The sequence below is a fragment of the Vigna unguiculata genome, chromosome 5, assembly GCF_037176805.1.
Source record: "Vigna unguiculata cultivar grain cowpea cultivar isolate G323 ecotype 2 chromosome 5, ASM3717680v1, whole genome shotgun sequence".
NCBI lineage: Eukaryota > Viridiplantae > Streptophyta > Magnoliopsida > Fabales > Fabaceae > Vigna > Vigna unguiculata.
In genome coordinates, this window is record NC_140796.1 from 39,700,632 (window position 1) to 39,716,490 (window position 15,859).

The 15,859-nt window shown below is 32.0% G+C and overlaps 1 protein-coding gene, 1 long non-coding RNA gene and 1 pseudogene across 2 annotated transcripts; all 3 read right to left on the reverse strand.

The window, feature by feature from the left end:
- Positions 1–425: 425 nt before the first annotated feature.
- LOC114184947 (uncharacterized) lies at positions 426–1,811 on the reverse strand. The gene is made up of 3 exons (XR_003604694.2): positions 1,460–1,811; positions 788–864; positions 426–658 (listed from the first exon to the last, which is right to left on the reverse strand). It is a non-coding gene; the product is annotated as an uncharacterized LOC114184947 (long non-coding RNA).
- Positions 1,812–5,551: 3,740 nt separating this feature from the next.
- LOC146886426 (secreted RxLR effector protein 161 pseudogene) lies at positions 5,552–6,250 on the reverse strand (annotated as a pseudogene).
- A 4,742-nt stretch (positions 6,251–10,992) lies between these two features.
- LOC114184945 (protein SRG1-like) lies at positions 10,993–13,839 on the reverse strand. Its single transcript, XM_028072368.2, has 4 exons — positions 13,494–13,839; positions 13,127–13,374; positions 12,542–12,866; positions 10,993–11,405 (listed from the first exon to the last, which is right to left on the reverse strand). The coding sequence occupies exons 1-4, from the start codon at positions 13,752–13,754 to the stop codon at positions 11,151–11,153; spliced, it is 1,089 nt and encodes a 362-aa protein (XP_027928169.1). The 5' UTR covers positions 13,755–13,839; the 3' UTR covers positions 10,993–11,150.
- Between the last annotated feature and the right edge of the window lie 2,020 nt (positions 13,840–15,859).

Consider the following 15,859-nt stretch of genomic DNA (forward strand, 5'->3'; position numbering starts at 1 on the left):
ATTCAATTTGAACTTTGCAGCTTGCTCGTGTTGTTTTTCTTGTTCAAAATACAAGAAATCATTGTATTAGAGTCCCACATAAACCCATCCAAAAGGTGAAAACCGACTCTAATGCGTCCCTTGAGCGTCAGCTTTCGACCCACCCCTGTACATGGAAACTTTCCAATTTTTGCATGCGGAGCATAAGAGACTCAAAAAAGCGACGGTCCAACCCACTCAAAATAGGACTCTTTAATTTCCTTACACCTTTATAGTAGCGTGGGCCTAACCTTCGCTTATTTAATTTTTTAAAAGTAAAATTATAGGTTACATCGGGAAGGTCAACGTTGTTGATGGTTAAAAAGGAAAAAAAAAATTAATTGCTGAAATAGCTATCAGGTAAGACGTGAATTTCGCCAATCAGTGCTAAAGTTCAAACACATAGGTTGGCTACAAAATTATCAATATACATTTACTTTCAAGAACATAGAATGTTTGATTGTTGAGAAGAATTTCATATACAGTAAAACATCTAATTCTTCATAACTGAAAGCTTCAATGCTCAAGATGGAAGACATATTCTGTCAATAGCTACAATTTACTATGATTAAGTTTCTGCTATGTCACAACAGGTTGCTTCTTTACAATAAGCATCTAAGAGGCAGGGCAATAGTCCAGGCTTGTTGTAGTTCATCCAAATAATACAAGAAACATGTCAATAATAAGAAGGGAAGAGCGTAAACAGTCCAAGTACAAAATATAACCAATATCCAATTCAAAAGCTTCTAGGAGAGTGAAAATTTCTTACAATTTGTAGCATCATCATCTTTCATTCCTAGATATAAACAGAAAGAAGCAGCTGAAACATCTCCTTTGTGTAAAGTTCTGGAAAATTTATTGGTGTTAACCATTTTATCATAATAAACATCAAGTCAAGCTATTTGGAAAGCAATATAAAACTAAGAAGCATATTTAATGGAACAAAGCATAATTTACTATGGAAGGAGCACAATACATTACTACTTTTAATGTTATATATATATATATATATATATATATATATATATATATATATATATATATATATATATATATATATATATATATATATATATGTAGGGGTAAGGAAAGTCCAACCAAAACATGTTTTCAATTTTTCGAGGTTTAAAATATAATGCATTTTGTTCTCGCCAAACCAATTATAAGGTGCCATTGCTTTCATCAATTACAACAATCACAACAAAATAATAGTGCATAGTGTTACATACATAAAACCAATAATACTTTGAAGAAATTAATTGATCCACATGTACACGTTTCACCAATTTCTCGATCCAGAAAGACTTAAACACAATCAACACAACCCAGAAAACTCGAGCCTGATTCAAAAAACTTCAAAGCATATTATAGGCTTTCTCAAACAGGTACCATTTCAAACTTATCAACACAAATCAAAGAGGGATTTTCAGAGATTGCTTACTTTATTCGTGTTCAAGGGGGGCACGATTCATTTGTTCGGCTAGGAAAAATAAAATTTGCAAAACCTTGAGCTTGACCACACTTGACTCCTCGCCTCTTCAGAACGAGAAACTTGAACCCGATTCGGAAGACCTTCAACCCATATTATAGGGTTTCTCAAATAGTTACCATTTTGAACTTACAAACGCAATCACAAAGGGCTTTTCAGAGATTCTTACAAAATTTGTGATATTTTAAATTCGAAGCTCAAGAGCAGTACCGTGCATGGAGGATTGATGGCAGCTCCAACCACAATTCCTTTGCTCGGCAGGGGGAAGTGAAATTTAAGAAATGGAAAAATTGTTTTACTTTACCTTATAATAAATGAATCTCACCATTTTTTTTTATTGAGAAAAGTGGTTTATCAAGTGTCACACACGTTACTATTTTTGAATTGAAAATAAATGCTTTTTTTTTTTTTAATTTGTCAAGTGATAAATGTAGTGTAGCAAAGGCGCACACTGTCTTTTTTTTACTATTTCCAAGATATAATAATTTACGGTGTCAGTCTAGCAAATGTTTAAGTTTTAACTTTTGAAATAAAAATTTGTTTTTGGTCCACTTTTGGGTCCATTTTTTATGGCCGACGCTTTACTATGGTGACTATTTTTGTGCATTCTTGCAATGTCCCATCAAAGTAAAGTATGGTTTCATTCGATTATGGACACAAACTTGTGTCATATTTATATAATTTTATTATTTTAAATTATTATTCTCTATTTTTAATTATTATGAATTAATATTAATCAATTAATTATATTATTTGTTAGTATCAATTATATTGTACATTATTACTAATTTTATGGATAATATACACAATTTTATGTTTATGATGAATGATCCGTGATAGGTTTGACTGTCCAGTGAATGATCTGTGATGAATGAACTTACTTGACTGTTGAGTAATCTTTTAGAGGTTCCTATTCTATGCTCGTAAGGATATATTACTAATTATAAAACCATATGTGTTCTTTATTAAAACATTTAGTCTTTAGTCTTTTAGCATATTCTACCAGAAAGAGAGCAATCACGTCTCACACGTGTTTTGAGAATGACAAACAAATGGATGTTTTCAATGATTCGAGTATACAATTTTTTTTTAAACACATACTTAAATATATTGTATTTTATATTTTAGATTACTTTTTTCCAACAAATTGTGCATCCCTAAGGATGACAAAAATACCCGCGCCCACAGATATCTGCGGATAAAATCCGTGAGGGATAGTTAGTACCCGCGGATATTTTAATATCTGCTTATAAACAGGTCGGGTACGAGTATCATACTATCCGTACTCGTCGGTATCCGTTACCTGTAAAACATTAAAATTAAAATTCAATTTATATTTTATTAAGTTAAATTTAATTAAAATTAAAATTAAAATTATATTTTATTAGGTTAAATTTAATTAAAATTAAAATTTAATTTAATGTAATTATACTTTATTTTATTTTTATAATTTTATATTAAAAAATTTATAAAAAATATATATTTTTTAAATATTTGCAAGTATACGGATATTCACGGATGCCCGCAGATTTTAAAAAAATTCACAAGTACTTTTTAATCAGGTACCCGACAAATAAACGGATAGCAGACAATTTTTTTTTATGGGTCGGATTATGAATAAGTACTATCCATATCCTACCCAACCCGTTGTCGTCTCTATGCACACCATGAAAGAACGTAAGCAAAATCACAAACTCAAGTAAGAGAATACACCGAAACCAAATCTTCAACTACTTGTGCTTGCATTTCAACTCCTAATCAACACGTAATGATAACAGAGTTCTACTTTAACAATTTTAAGAGTTTTTTCACAAATCATAAGGTTCAATTTATAAGATGAATCTACACTAATAACAAAAATGAATATAGCTTTATTTATACTATACATTAGCTAGTAGGTCAAAATTATAGTTAACTGATTAGATGATTGAATCACTAATTAAACTAAATATTTAATAGTAAAGATATAGAAATAAATACAAATATGAAATGCAAAAAGTATAAAACAAATACAATGTCAAATGTAAAATTATAAAATTTATGCTATAATATAAGTTTTATTCCTGATCTTTAATCTATGCATTTATTAAGTGAGGATACATTATTACGAGTTACATATATTGTGTAAGTACATCTAACCATAAATAAATCATGATATTTTGAATTGTTACTCTATTAATCATAAAAGTTTTATGTGACGGTGGAAGTGGGGTTGGGGAGCGACGCCGGTAGGGGAGACATTCCCGCATGATGGATGAAGAAGAAGCTTGGTGGGGTTTGTCTGCCACTTTAGGGTTTTTACAAAGGAATGAATTTGGGCATAAGGCTGGCCATTTTAAAGGGCTGTATTGTCTCGGGTTCAAACAACCGAGGCATATAAGGTCTTACTGTCTCGGGTCAATATCAACTGGTGCATAAAGTTTTTGTTTTAAATTTAAAAATCCAAGTGGAAGGGGGAAATTTTGGAAGACATTAGATCTCAGGTCTCTCAGAATTAAGATATAAGACTAGTTTCTGCTTTGGGTCAACTAGTAACCGGGACATAAAATGTTGCATAAATTACAAAACTGTCATCGCATCTTTATACGCCTCGTTTCCACTATGACTGAGGCATAAAGTCCGAGTTAAAAAGCGTAAAATGCACTAATGATAGTCTATTCAACAATTAATATTAAAACAAAATTACATGAAATACATTCAATTGTAAAGAATTGCATTTTAACCCTGTTAATCTAATTATAAGTGCTCAATCTAACATGTACCAACTCATTCAAAGACCATGAAAATAATAAAAAAAACATAATAGGAAGGAAAAATATATAAAAAAAAATTAATGCTTTAATTTTAAGTAATAAATGTGCATAAATGTTTAAAATATTAAAATCTTTTTAAATTTTCTATCCAAACAAAAATTTAAATTCTTCGTCACTATATCCTCCAAAAGTACCATAACACCATTAAATTTACAATCTACTAAAACTTACCATATGATTCACATTTAATATGTAGTAGCTTCTAAGGACAAATAGATAAACTAAAAAGACGAACTTCAAAGAATAATTTATGTTAGCATAAACGCAGAATATGATCCTAATATTGATTCTAACAATCAATCATAAGCAATTTCCCATACTGATAATCATGCTGTAAAAAGTAAACACGGAAGCGTACCTGAATTGGCCATAACGATAATATTAGAGCACTCCTATATGCGCAGTGATCTTCCTCCTGTAGAGCACCTTGATTTCCCTTTGGATCATTGATCTTCCTCCTGTAGAGCACCTTTATTTCCCTTTGGTTTTCTCTCTTGATGAGGATAGGGAGAAAGGAACAGGAAGAGTACGTTATGACTCTCTGTGTGCTCTCAGAAGGGGACCACGACCATTTATAAACTGAATTACTTAAGTTTTAGTATTTCTAATTTGGCCCCTCATCAAATTAGAAATTACTAACTGATCTCTACACAATATTTATTTTCATGACATATGCCTTTAGCCAAATCTTTAATTTAGTCAGATCACTTTATTATTTGGCTTTATAAATAATGGCCCTAACACATTTAATTATGTATCAAATATATGCATGACCCAAAATTGCTAACAATTTCCCACTGGTCACAAATATATATGTCCTTACAACCTTATAAATGTGTTAGACTTTATGAGCTCAAAATTGCCATTATATTACTCGAGCATACTCCAAAAGTCTCGTCCATTGATTATATCAGTATGTAGAACCAAACCAGTTTTTCATTGCATCAATCGCAACTAAAACCAACAATGATCACTAATCTTGACATAACCAAATGACATGGATTCATCATAAAATGTGTAGCATGAAAATTTTTGTGAAGGTGATCTGTATATACACATCTATTTTCAACTGGTCCAAACTTTAACTTAATGAGATCAATATAAAAACTTAATGTACAAAGTGTAAAATTAAAACCACATATATAAATAACCAAATATGTCTGAAAGTTTAATGTATGCATACAAGAAATTGAACATAGAACATAAAACATATAAAAATGACTATCTCCCACTAAACCTCAGATTCCTCAAACTGTAAAACACCCATGTGAGCAACATGCTCATGAAAGACCTTGGGTGGAAGTCCTTTAGTTAGAGGATCTGCAATCATGGAGTTTGTCCCTAAAAGTTCTATGGAAATTTGTCCACTCTGTACTCTTTCTTTAACAACTAGGAACTTAATGTCGATGTGCTTCGACTTAGTCGAGCTCCTATTGTTGTTGGAATACAATACAGCTGATTTATTGTCACAATATAACTTAAGTGGTCTTTCAATGCTTTCCACAATTTTCAGCCCTGTGACAAAATTTCTCAGCCATATCCCGTGATTAGATGCCTCATAGCATGCTACAAATTCTGCTGCCATGGTGGATGAAGCTGTAAGGGTTTGCTTGACACTGCGCCAAGAAACCGCACCACCTGCCAATATAACAATGTAACCTGAAGTAGATTTTAAGCTATCTTGACATCCTGCAAAATCTGAGTCAGAAAACCCAGTGATCTCCAACTGGTTTGACCTCCTGTATATGAGCATATAACCTCTTGTTCTCTTTAAATATCTCATGACCCTCTTTGCTGCTTTCCAATGGTCCATTCCTGAATTGCTTAAGTATCTGCCTAGAACCCCAACTATGTATCCTATGTATGGACGCGTACATACTTGGGCATACATCAAACTCCCTACAACTGACGCATAAGGAATCTTCTTCATTTCCTCAATTTACAAATTTCTCTTTGGGTACTGATTGAGACTGAACTTGTCTCCCTTAGCAACTGGAGTATCCCTGGATTTACATTTATGCATGTTAAACCTTTTAAGAACTTTATCGATATAGCTCCTTTGTGATAATCCTAGAATACCCCGAGATCGATCTCGGTGTATCTAAATTCCTAATACAAAGGATGCATCACCAAGATCTTTCATTTCAAAATTCTTTGACAGAAATTTCTTAGTTTCGTGCAATATGCCTATATCATTAGTGACAAGCAGAATGTCATCAACATACAAGATCAGGAAAATAAACTTGCTCCCCTTAAACATGTGATACACACAATCATCAACAAGATTCATCTCGAAGCCAAATGAGAGAATTACTTGATGAAATTTATTGTATCATTGACGGGATGCTTGTTTTAGTCCATAAATGGATTCAGTCAATTTGCAAACCATATTCTTTGGGTCTCCCGACACAAAAATTTTTTGGTTACACCATATAGATCATCTCGTCAATGTCACCATTGAGAAACGCCGTTTTGACATCCATTTGATGAAGCTCCAAATCATAATGTACAACAAGAGCCATAATTGTCCTAAAAGAGTCTTTTGATGAAACTGGAGAAAAGGTCTCTTTAAAGTCAATCCCTTCTTTTTGAGTAAATCCCTTAGCTACAAGACGAGCCTTATACCTCTCCACATTACCGTTAGAATCCTGTTTGGTCTTAAATAACCATTTACAACCAATGGGTTTCACACCTTCTGGTAATGGGACAAGTTTCCAAACCTTATTGTCTTGCATGGATTTATACTCTTCCCTCATTGCTTCAATCCATTTTTCTGAATTAGGATCCTGTATGGCTTGACGGACAAAGATTGGATCATCTTCCATCACACCATTGTTAGGATCTTCATTTTTTTGGAGAAATACAACATAATCATCTGAAATGACACTTCTCTTTTCTCTCATGGATCTCCGCAAAGATGTTGGTTCATTAAGCATAGGTTGTTGAGGATCTTGACTTTTTTCTTCACGAACAACCAAATCATCTTGAGTATTGGGTTCATCAGCAATGTTTTGTAGAGGTTCCGAACTTACTTCATCAAAAGTAATTGTTTGAATCGGTTCTGGAATTATTACCGATTCTTCCTCCAAAACAAATTTCCTAATCTGATTCTTCCCCCCAAACTCAATATCCTCAAAGAATGTAGCAGTCTCTGTCTCAAAAATTGTCTTTAATATGGGATCATAAAATTTATATCCCCTAGATCTCTCAGAATAACCAATAAAGTAACTACTTACTGTTCGGGAGTCCAATTTCTTTTCATTTGGCTTATAAGGCCTTGCCTCAACTGGACAACCCCACACATGGAAATGCTTTAGACTAGGCTTTTGCCCAATCAAAAGCTCATAAGGTGTTTTAGTAGCTGCTTTAGTTGGTACTCTGTTTAGAATATAAGCTGTCGTCTTTAGTGCCTCTCCCCAGAGTGACTCTGGTAAGGTGGAATGACAAATCATACTCCCTTACCATATCCTTAAGAGTCCGGTTTCGTCTCTCAGCTACACCATTCGTACTAGGTGATCCCGGCATGGTGTACTGTGGGACAATTCCACACTCCTCTAGGTACTTGGCAAAAGGTCCTGGACGTTGTTCATCTGATCCATCATACCTGCCATAGTACTCGCCACCACGGTCAGATCTAACAGACTTAATTCTTTTGTTGAGTTGATTTTCAACTTCAACTTTAAAAGATTTGAACACATCCAAAGATTATGACTTTTCATGAATAAGAAATAAGTATGCATATCTTGAGTAATCGTCTATGAATGATATAAAGTATTGTTGACCATTCCAAGAAGGTGTAGGAAATGGCCCACAAATATCTGTATGAATCAACTTTAAGACATCTGAAGCTCTATATGCACCTAATCTCTTCGCTTTGGTCTATTTGCCCTTAATGCATTCAACACAAACATCAAAGTTTGTGATGTCAATGGACTCTAAGATTCCATTTGACACAAGTCGTTCAACTCTATTTTTAGAGATGTGACCTAAGCGCTTGTGCCATAATGCTCCTGATTGAGTATTGTCAATTTTACGTTAAGTACCATGAGATTCTGTATTGAGGGTTTTATTATAGGTGGTCACAGTATCAAGCGAATATACATTATCATAAGCCAAAAGTGAACCAGTTCCAATAATATTTGAATTAAAAGACAAACTAAATTCATTGTTTCCAAATGAACAAGAATAACCGGATTTGTCCAAATAAGAAACTGAAATTAAATTCCGTCTAAATGACGGCACAACAAAAGTGTCTTTCAAATCCAAATAAAAAACCAGTACATAATAATAATCTAAAATGCCCAATAGCCTCCACCTCCACCGATTTGCCATCTCCAACATATATCCATCTTTCAGAATCAATTGGCTTTCGGTAGTTTAAGCAACCCTTCATAGAAACACTGATGTTAGTAGTTGCACCTGAGTCTAACCACCAAGTGTTACTAGGTACTGACGCTAAATTGACCTCAGAACAGACCAAAGTAAGAAACATACCTTTCTTTGCACGCCAAGCATGATATTTGACACATTTCTTCTTTACGTGTCCAGTCTTATTGCAAAAGAAACATTTGCTTTCCTAAGATTGTTTCTTTTTTCTGGACCCTTAGTAGCTTCCTTCTTGGGTTCCTCTGATCTCTTTCTATTTGCCCTTAGCCTTTGAGGTGCTTGCAAAATGAGCATTTTCTGTCTTGTCTTGCTTTTGTCTTTCCTCTTCTTGCAAACAATAAGAAATGAGCTCATTAAGAGACCATTTATCCTTTTGACAGTTATAAGATACTTTAAACTAATTAAACTGTGTAGGAAGAGAAATCAACACCAAATGAATGAGTAAGTCTTCTAAGATTTCAAGCTTTAGTGCCTTGAGTTTGAAGACAATATTAAACATGCTCATAATATATTCCCTGATATTTCCTATGCCTTGATATTTCATGGAGATCAAGTTCTAAAGAAGAGTACTTGCCTCCGCCTTATCGCTTTTTGCAAAGCGCTTCTCAATCTCAGTAAGGAATTCTAGTAACGTCTTCAGAAACAGTGCCCCTAAACACCTCTGGGATGCCGTGCCTAATGATCATTATGCTCATGCGGTTTGAGTGATCCCACTTCTCATGATCCCTCTTCTCTTCAAGAGTACTCTCCGCCGTAGGAGTAAGGGGTTCCTCAGTCCTTAACGCAAAATCCAGATCCATGCAGCCAAGAATAATTTCAATATTCTCCTTCCAGTCCTTAAAATTTGTTCCATTGAGGATCAGAACAGAATTCACATTGGCAGATACAGAAGCAACTGAAGCTATATATATATAAAACTAGAGGAATAACTTATTATGCTCACATAATAAAATAAATCATTATAAAAATATTCAAATAATGGTTTAACCCATCCCAAAACACCCAATGCACCATTAATATCAAGTCTTTGGATAGTAATATCAACTGTTAGAGGTATCTAGTTGTAATGATCAAACATTGATAATAAAGCACGTCCAACAACAAACTAATCTTTGGATTAATTTATCATCGACAAAGCAAATCCTTATAATTATCACATGTTTATCATCACAAGTGTATGTGCAATCCGGCCAAATATTAATCTTCATTTAGACCAATCAATACTCGCATGAACGTACATAAACACCAACATTTAACCTTTTTTCACGAACTATCTACTCAAGAGAGGTCACTTTGGTGGCTTCTTGATTCAATTAATTCATTTAAAATATTAAACAAAACCAAAATTTTATTATATATTTATTCCAAAACTAAATATATTTATTTTATATATTAAACAACCAAAAAAAAATATAAAATAAATAAAATTATTTATATTATAAAATATAAATCCTTATGTTCAAATGTCTTGACCCCAAAATTCAAAATTAATTAAAATAATTTACTTCAATTAGGGTTTTAAGAAACCCTAGGATTCTCAATTTGGGGTTTTTTCTCCCAAAAACAAAATTGGGATTAAGGGTTTCAGAATTAGGGATTTAGGGTTCTGAATAGAAATTAATTAAATTAACCAAAGACAAACATGAATCAAGTATAGGTGGCTATGATGATACCACATGTTAGCATAAACGCAGAATATGATCCTAATATTGATTCTAACAATCAATCATAAGTAAACACGGAAGCGTACCTGAATTGACCATAACGATAATATTAGAGCACTCCTATATGCGCAGTGATCTTCCTCTTGTAGAGCACCTTGATTTCCCTTTGGATCAGTGATCTTTCTCCTGTAGAGCACCTTTATTTCCCTTTGATTTTCTCTCTTGATGGGGATAGGGAGAAAGGATCAGGAAGAGTACGTTATAACTCTCTGTGTGCTCTCAGAAGGACCACGACCATTTATAAACTGAATTACTTAAGTTTTAGTATTTCTAATTTGGCCCCTCATCAAATTAGAAATTACTAACTGGTCTCTACACAACATTAATATTTATTTTCATGACATATGCCCTTTAGCAAAATCTTTAATTTAATCAGATCACTTTATTATTTGGCTTTATAAATAATGGTCCAAACACATTTAATTATGTGTCATATATATGTGTAACCCAAAATTGCTAACAATTTAACCTTTGCAGCATAATTTTTTATAAAGTAATATATTATTGTGATTATACAATGAACACAAAACTAATCAACAAAATGAAATGTGATCAATTTAGATTGGACAGCAAGCATATATTTATTGTAGATGCCAAATTACATTACACGTGCTAGTCGACCACATTCAGTATCTACTATAATGATTCACTGTGCACATTATTATACATATAAACTCTTCTATTGTGCACATACAACCCTGCTGAAAACATCTTTGTTCCCTAATTAGGATGATCTATTTTCATGTAATCTCTGTTGGACTTTCCTTCAAGTTTTCGAGCAAAAAAGTCCTTAAAATACTGATCCACTCTGATGCTTTTGAACTGTGGTGGTGTTTGATCAGTTATCAGACATGGCGAAGGACAAATGACAGCATCTTCTCTAGGGCTGTAGAATGTTGCACATGAAAGTCTTTCCTTCTCAGAATTCACTGTTGCTCGATGCTCAACACTTCGATATGTTCCATTGGTAATAATCTATGCCATAGAAAAGCATGCAAATTTGAAAAATTGAAAGTAAAATCTCATTAGGATATACATAGATTACATGTAGAAAAAGAAAAACAATCATTTCAATGTCATGATTTTCTGTGATGTTCAGTTGCTATATGATAGATTATAGCCATAATTTCACTCAACGTGCAAGAAATAACCCGTCAATGTGAGCGTTAAAATTTGCCCAAAGAAAATGACCTTATTATTTCATTTTCACATGATGATTACCTAAGTGACAGAGTGATACTTTGCAAGTATTAATTGAAATTATTGTCTTTTTTAAAAAAATTCGACAATTTCACATTAATGGCCGAAATTTAATACAATATGTAAGAAAGGCATGTGTCAAAAATATATAGTAAAAATGTACTATTATGTGTAATAATTATATGTTTTAAATGCTTTTGTTAAAATTGTTATCTATATATTATTGTATTTGGTTTGATATTTGAATGTTTCTGGTTGTTTGGTTTTTATCAAGCTTCATTGTGTAAATAGAAAGAAAAACAAAAAAAAATATTTTTAAAAAAGTCTTGAATAAACTTTGGTTTATTGAAAAAATCGAAGTATATAATGCGGAGTAAGCTCTATTTAATACCAAAATCGAAGTTTATTCTCTCTCTAAATTTTAAATAATTTTAAATAATTTTGAAATTTCAAAGTATATTTCGGTTGTTTAAGAAACCGAAAACATACAGCAGAATGGACTTGGGTTATATCCAAAACCTGAAACCTATTCTTCTTTTTGGGTTTTAATTGTAACTTTGAAATTGTAAAAGGAATAAGTTTTGGTTGAGTATCATAATCGAAGTGTATTCTATTTTTTTTTTTCATTCTTTATTTTAATCTTCCATTTTAAAGATAATCGAAGTCTATTAAAAGTATTGACTCTGGTTTGGAATTGAAGCCAAAAATCTCTTCTTTTTCACTTTGTCTAGATAAGCTTTTGGGAAACCGAAATACAGTGTACTAGTAAAACTTTCAGGTAGGTAAGTTTTCTATTTTCTTTTCAATAAATCAAAATCTATAAATTGTTGAGATTCTTGATTTTTTCAAAATTTAGAAAGAAACCTAGACAGTTAAAGTTAACATCATAAGTATGCGTACTATTTTGTTACCTCCAAGATGTCCCCAACATTAACAATGAAGGAATTAGGCAAGGGATTAACAGGAACCCACATTCCATCTTTCCTTATTTGCAGTCCTTCTGGTTCATTGAGTTGTAAGAGGATGGTGAGAGCTTGTGGATCTGAATGATTTGTTAGGCCAATCACTTTTTCTGGTTCAGGACTAGGAGGGTAATAATTCATTCTCATCATTTGTATCCCATCTTCAAATAATTCCCTTATTTCAACTTCTTCTATCCCCAATGCTTTTGCCAAATGCCCAAGAATATCCATAGCTAGATCCTTCAACTTTTTTGAGTAAACTTCTAGAGTGTCTCTGCACCATGGCAAAAACCAATTACTTAAGGGATAGTCATTGAATGTGCACAAATAAGATGAATTTTTCAAGGATTTCATTAAGGAGTACAACAGTCCAATTTGTATAAATAACATCACTTTCAACTCAAAATAATAAAATTATGACTTTTTTATTATAAAGTATTAATTTTCTTATTTCTAATTAATGTGCGAACTCCTTTCAAAAAAAGATATAATTAATAAACAAATTCAGAGTGTGGCTATATGTTGAAATAGAACCTGAAAGGAAGAGGGAGTTGTGGAAATAAGTGGGGCATTCTGGAGTGCTCTGGAAGGGTGATCATGTAAAACATATCAGCCCAATCAAGCTTTTGATCTTCACTCAAAACAAATGCTTGTCCGAAACCCTCTATGTTTTCTGGAGTTTGCCAAAATTTTTCCTTCTCTGTCATTGGAAGGTTGAAGAAATCCTTCATCTCCAACTGCACTTTCTCTACCATGGATGAGCTTATTCCATGGTTTATCAGCTGTGAAAAGATATTGAAATTCCATTAAATTTTGTTTTCTGAACTCATAATAAATTAACTTATTTTTAAGAAGAAAATAAGTATGAAATCAAAGAATAAAATGAGGAAAGAAAAGAGACCTGGAAGAATCCCCATTCCTTGCAAGCAAGGTGAAGCTTATCCAATTCAGAAGTTCCAGATTCTTGAGAAAGCAATCTGTGCATGTCAATAACTGGAATCTGAAGGGTACCAACATTAGGTTGTTGAGAAATATGCAGCATTTGTTGGTGATTTTGAGGCTGAATGTATCTTTGTGGAATACTAACCAAATTTTGTTTGGCCAACTCTTGAACTGATGGTACCAAAAGGGAAGTTCCAGATACTTTCGAGAACTTTTCCATGATCTTAGTTTGCCAGAACAACACCTCTACCCAATAATCGTAAATGTTTCAAATTGTGAGAAGTGTCCCAACCAGACACTCATTAAATAATGCAATGACAACAGAAATATGTATCCATTCCTTACAGGACCGAATTGATAAGAAACGTGCATGTCAAATATTTTTATTAAATTATTCACGGAGTAAGTTATGTCTTCATCTATTACAATTTTAGTATTAGTTAATTTAAAAATTGTAAATGACGACCAAAAATTAACTTAATACATATATATTATTGCTCTTGAATATAACATAATGTAAACATTAAATTAACTTTATTGATTTATATATTGAGCTTCATAAAAAAATAAGTATCCTAATTACAATTTGGATTCTTTCTTTGGGTTTTGCTATGTTATTTCTCTATTATTTCTTGAAAATAAACGGATAAACATTGATTTCAATGTTTTAAAATATATTAAAAAAAATTTAAATATTTCAGCATATTTTAAAAACAGCAGAAAAAAATTCAGTAAAGATCATGTACTCATCCTAATTGTCTTTGTTTGATAATATTTCAATGTAAATGCATTTGAAGATAAGATACAATTGAATGAACCCAAAACAAATTAAAGAACGCAGATAATGTTTACTGGTCGTGTGTCGTTCTGTATAAGAGAGTCTTTTGAACACGTTTTTTTCTTACATCAGCAATAATTAATAATATATTAAAATATAAAACATTAGGAATGTCTTGATACGTCTACATAAAATGTTACTAGATAGCCCTCAAAGAAATGTGAATATGTTTTGAATCTTCATTTTAAAATATTAATCTTATATTGTGATGCAATTTATGATTTTTACAAATCTATTCAAATATTACAAAATATTATCCAAATTATATATTATTCCTCTTTGACATAATCGGTGGCGAAGCTTAAATGATGGTGAGACATTTTGGCTCCGTAATTCTATTTTTGCATGCATAGAATTTATATACAAATAAAAATAGTTTTTATTTTAATTTAGTATATTTTATTTATTTCTGAAAAATATTCTAAATAGATATTTTATTCTAAAAAGGGCTCTCGAGAATATTCATTCCAAATAAGAATTTTTGTTTAGCATTATTTTCTTTGTGTTTGTCGAAGAGTCAATAGAAAATGGTACAAGAGTCTTCAAACAGCTAGAAGAGGAAACCTCTACATACAAAATTTTAAATTTTCCTGTATCATTATAGTTTTAATGGATCAACTATTTTATAAATACCTATAATAAAATAAAGAAAAAAAATGAAATCAACTTCTTGATAAATTGAAACTAATTTATGTAAAACTAGTTTGTATAAATTATTTTTATATAATCTTAAATATTTTAAAACTTGTAAATACTTAATTTTAATTTATGAAAATTTTCATTTTATTTCATTTTTATCTTTTTCAATATATATATATATATATATATATATATATATATATATATATATATATATATATATATATATATATATATATATATATATATATAATAGATATCTTTAATGTAAGGCCAACTTTAATTGCTGCCCTAATTTAAAGGGACTACCTTAATTAGTTGGGCTTAAGGCAGACTCAGAGTGTCTAAATCCCTAAACCTGCCCTAACCATCTCACTTCTCTCCACTTTCAGAAAACAATTGCCTTGTTCATCTCCTTTTCTCCAAAATTGTGCTCTGCTACGGTTTGGTTCCTAGTCTTCTTCAAGTTAGCTCGACCTCGTTCTGTTCACGTAAGTTATTCCAACCCATACTCTTTATTTTTTTTTTCAGTTGAGTTTCGTGGTTCCAACTAGGGCTAACCATAGTGCTCTGTCCTTACTCCACTGTCCTTGATTCTAGCTCACTAAACTGCCCTAGGAACTGTGGTGCTTCTATGTTCGAACTGAAAAACCCCCTCAGTAGCTTTTCCATGTAACGGAAGCAAGGGTTTTGTATTTTTAAATTGGCTTAAATACCTTTTTGGTCCCAATTTTTGTGAGTTTTGTTTCGTTTGGTCCTCATTTTTTTGAAATGTTTAAAATAGTCTTGATTTTTGTAATTTGTGGTCAATTTGGTCCTTTTTGCATATGTCGTTTAAATCGTTAACG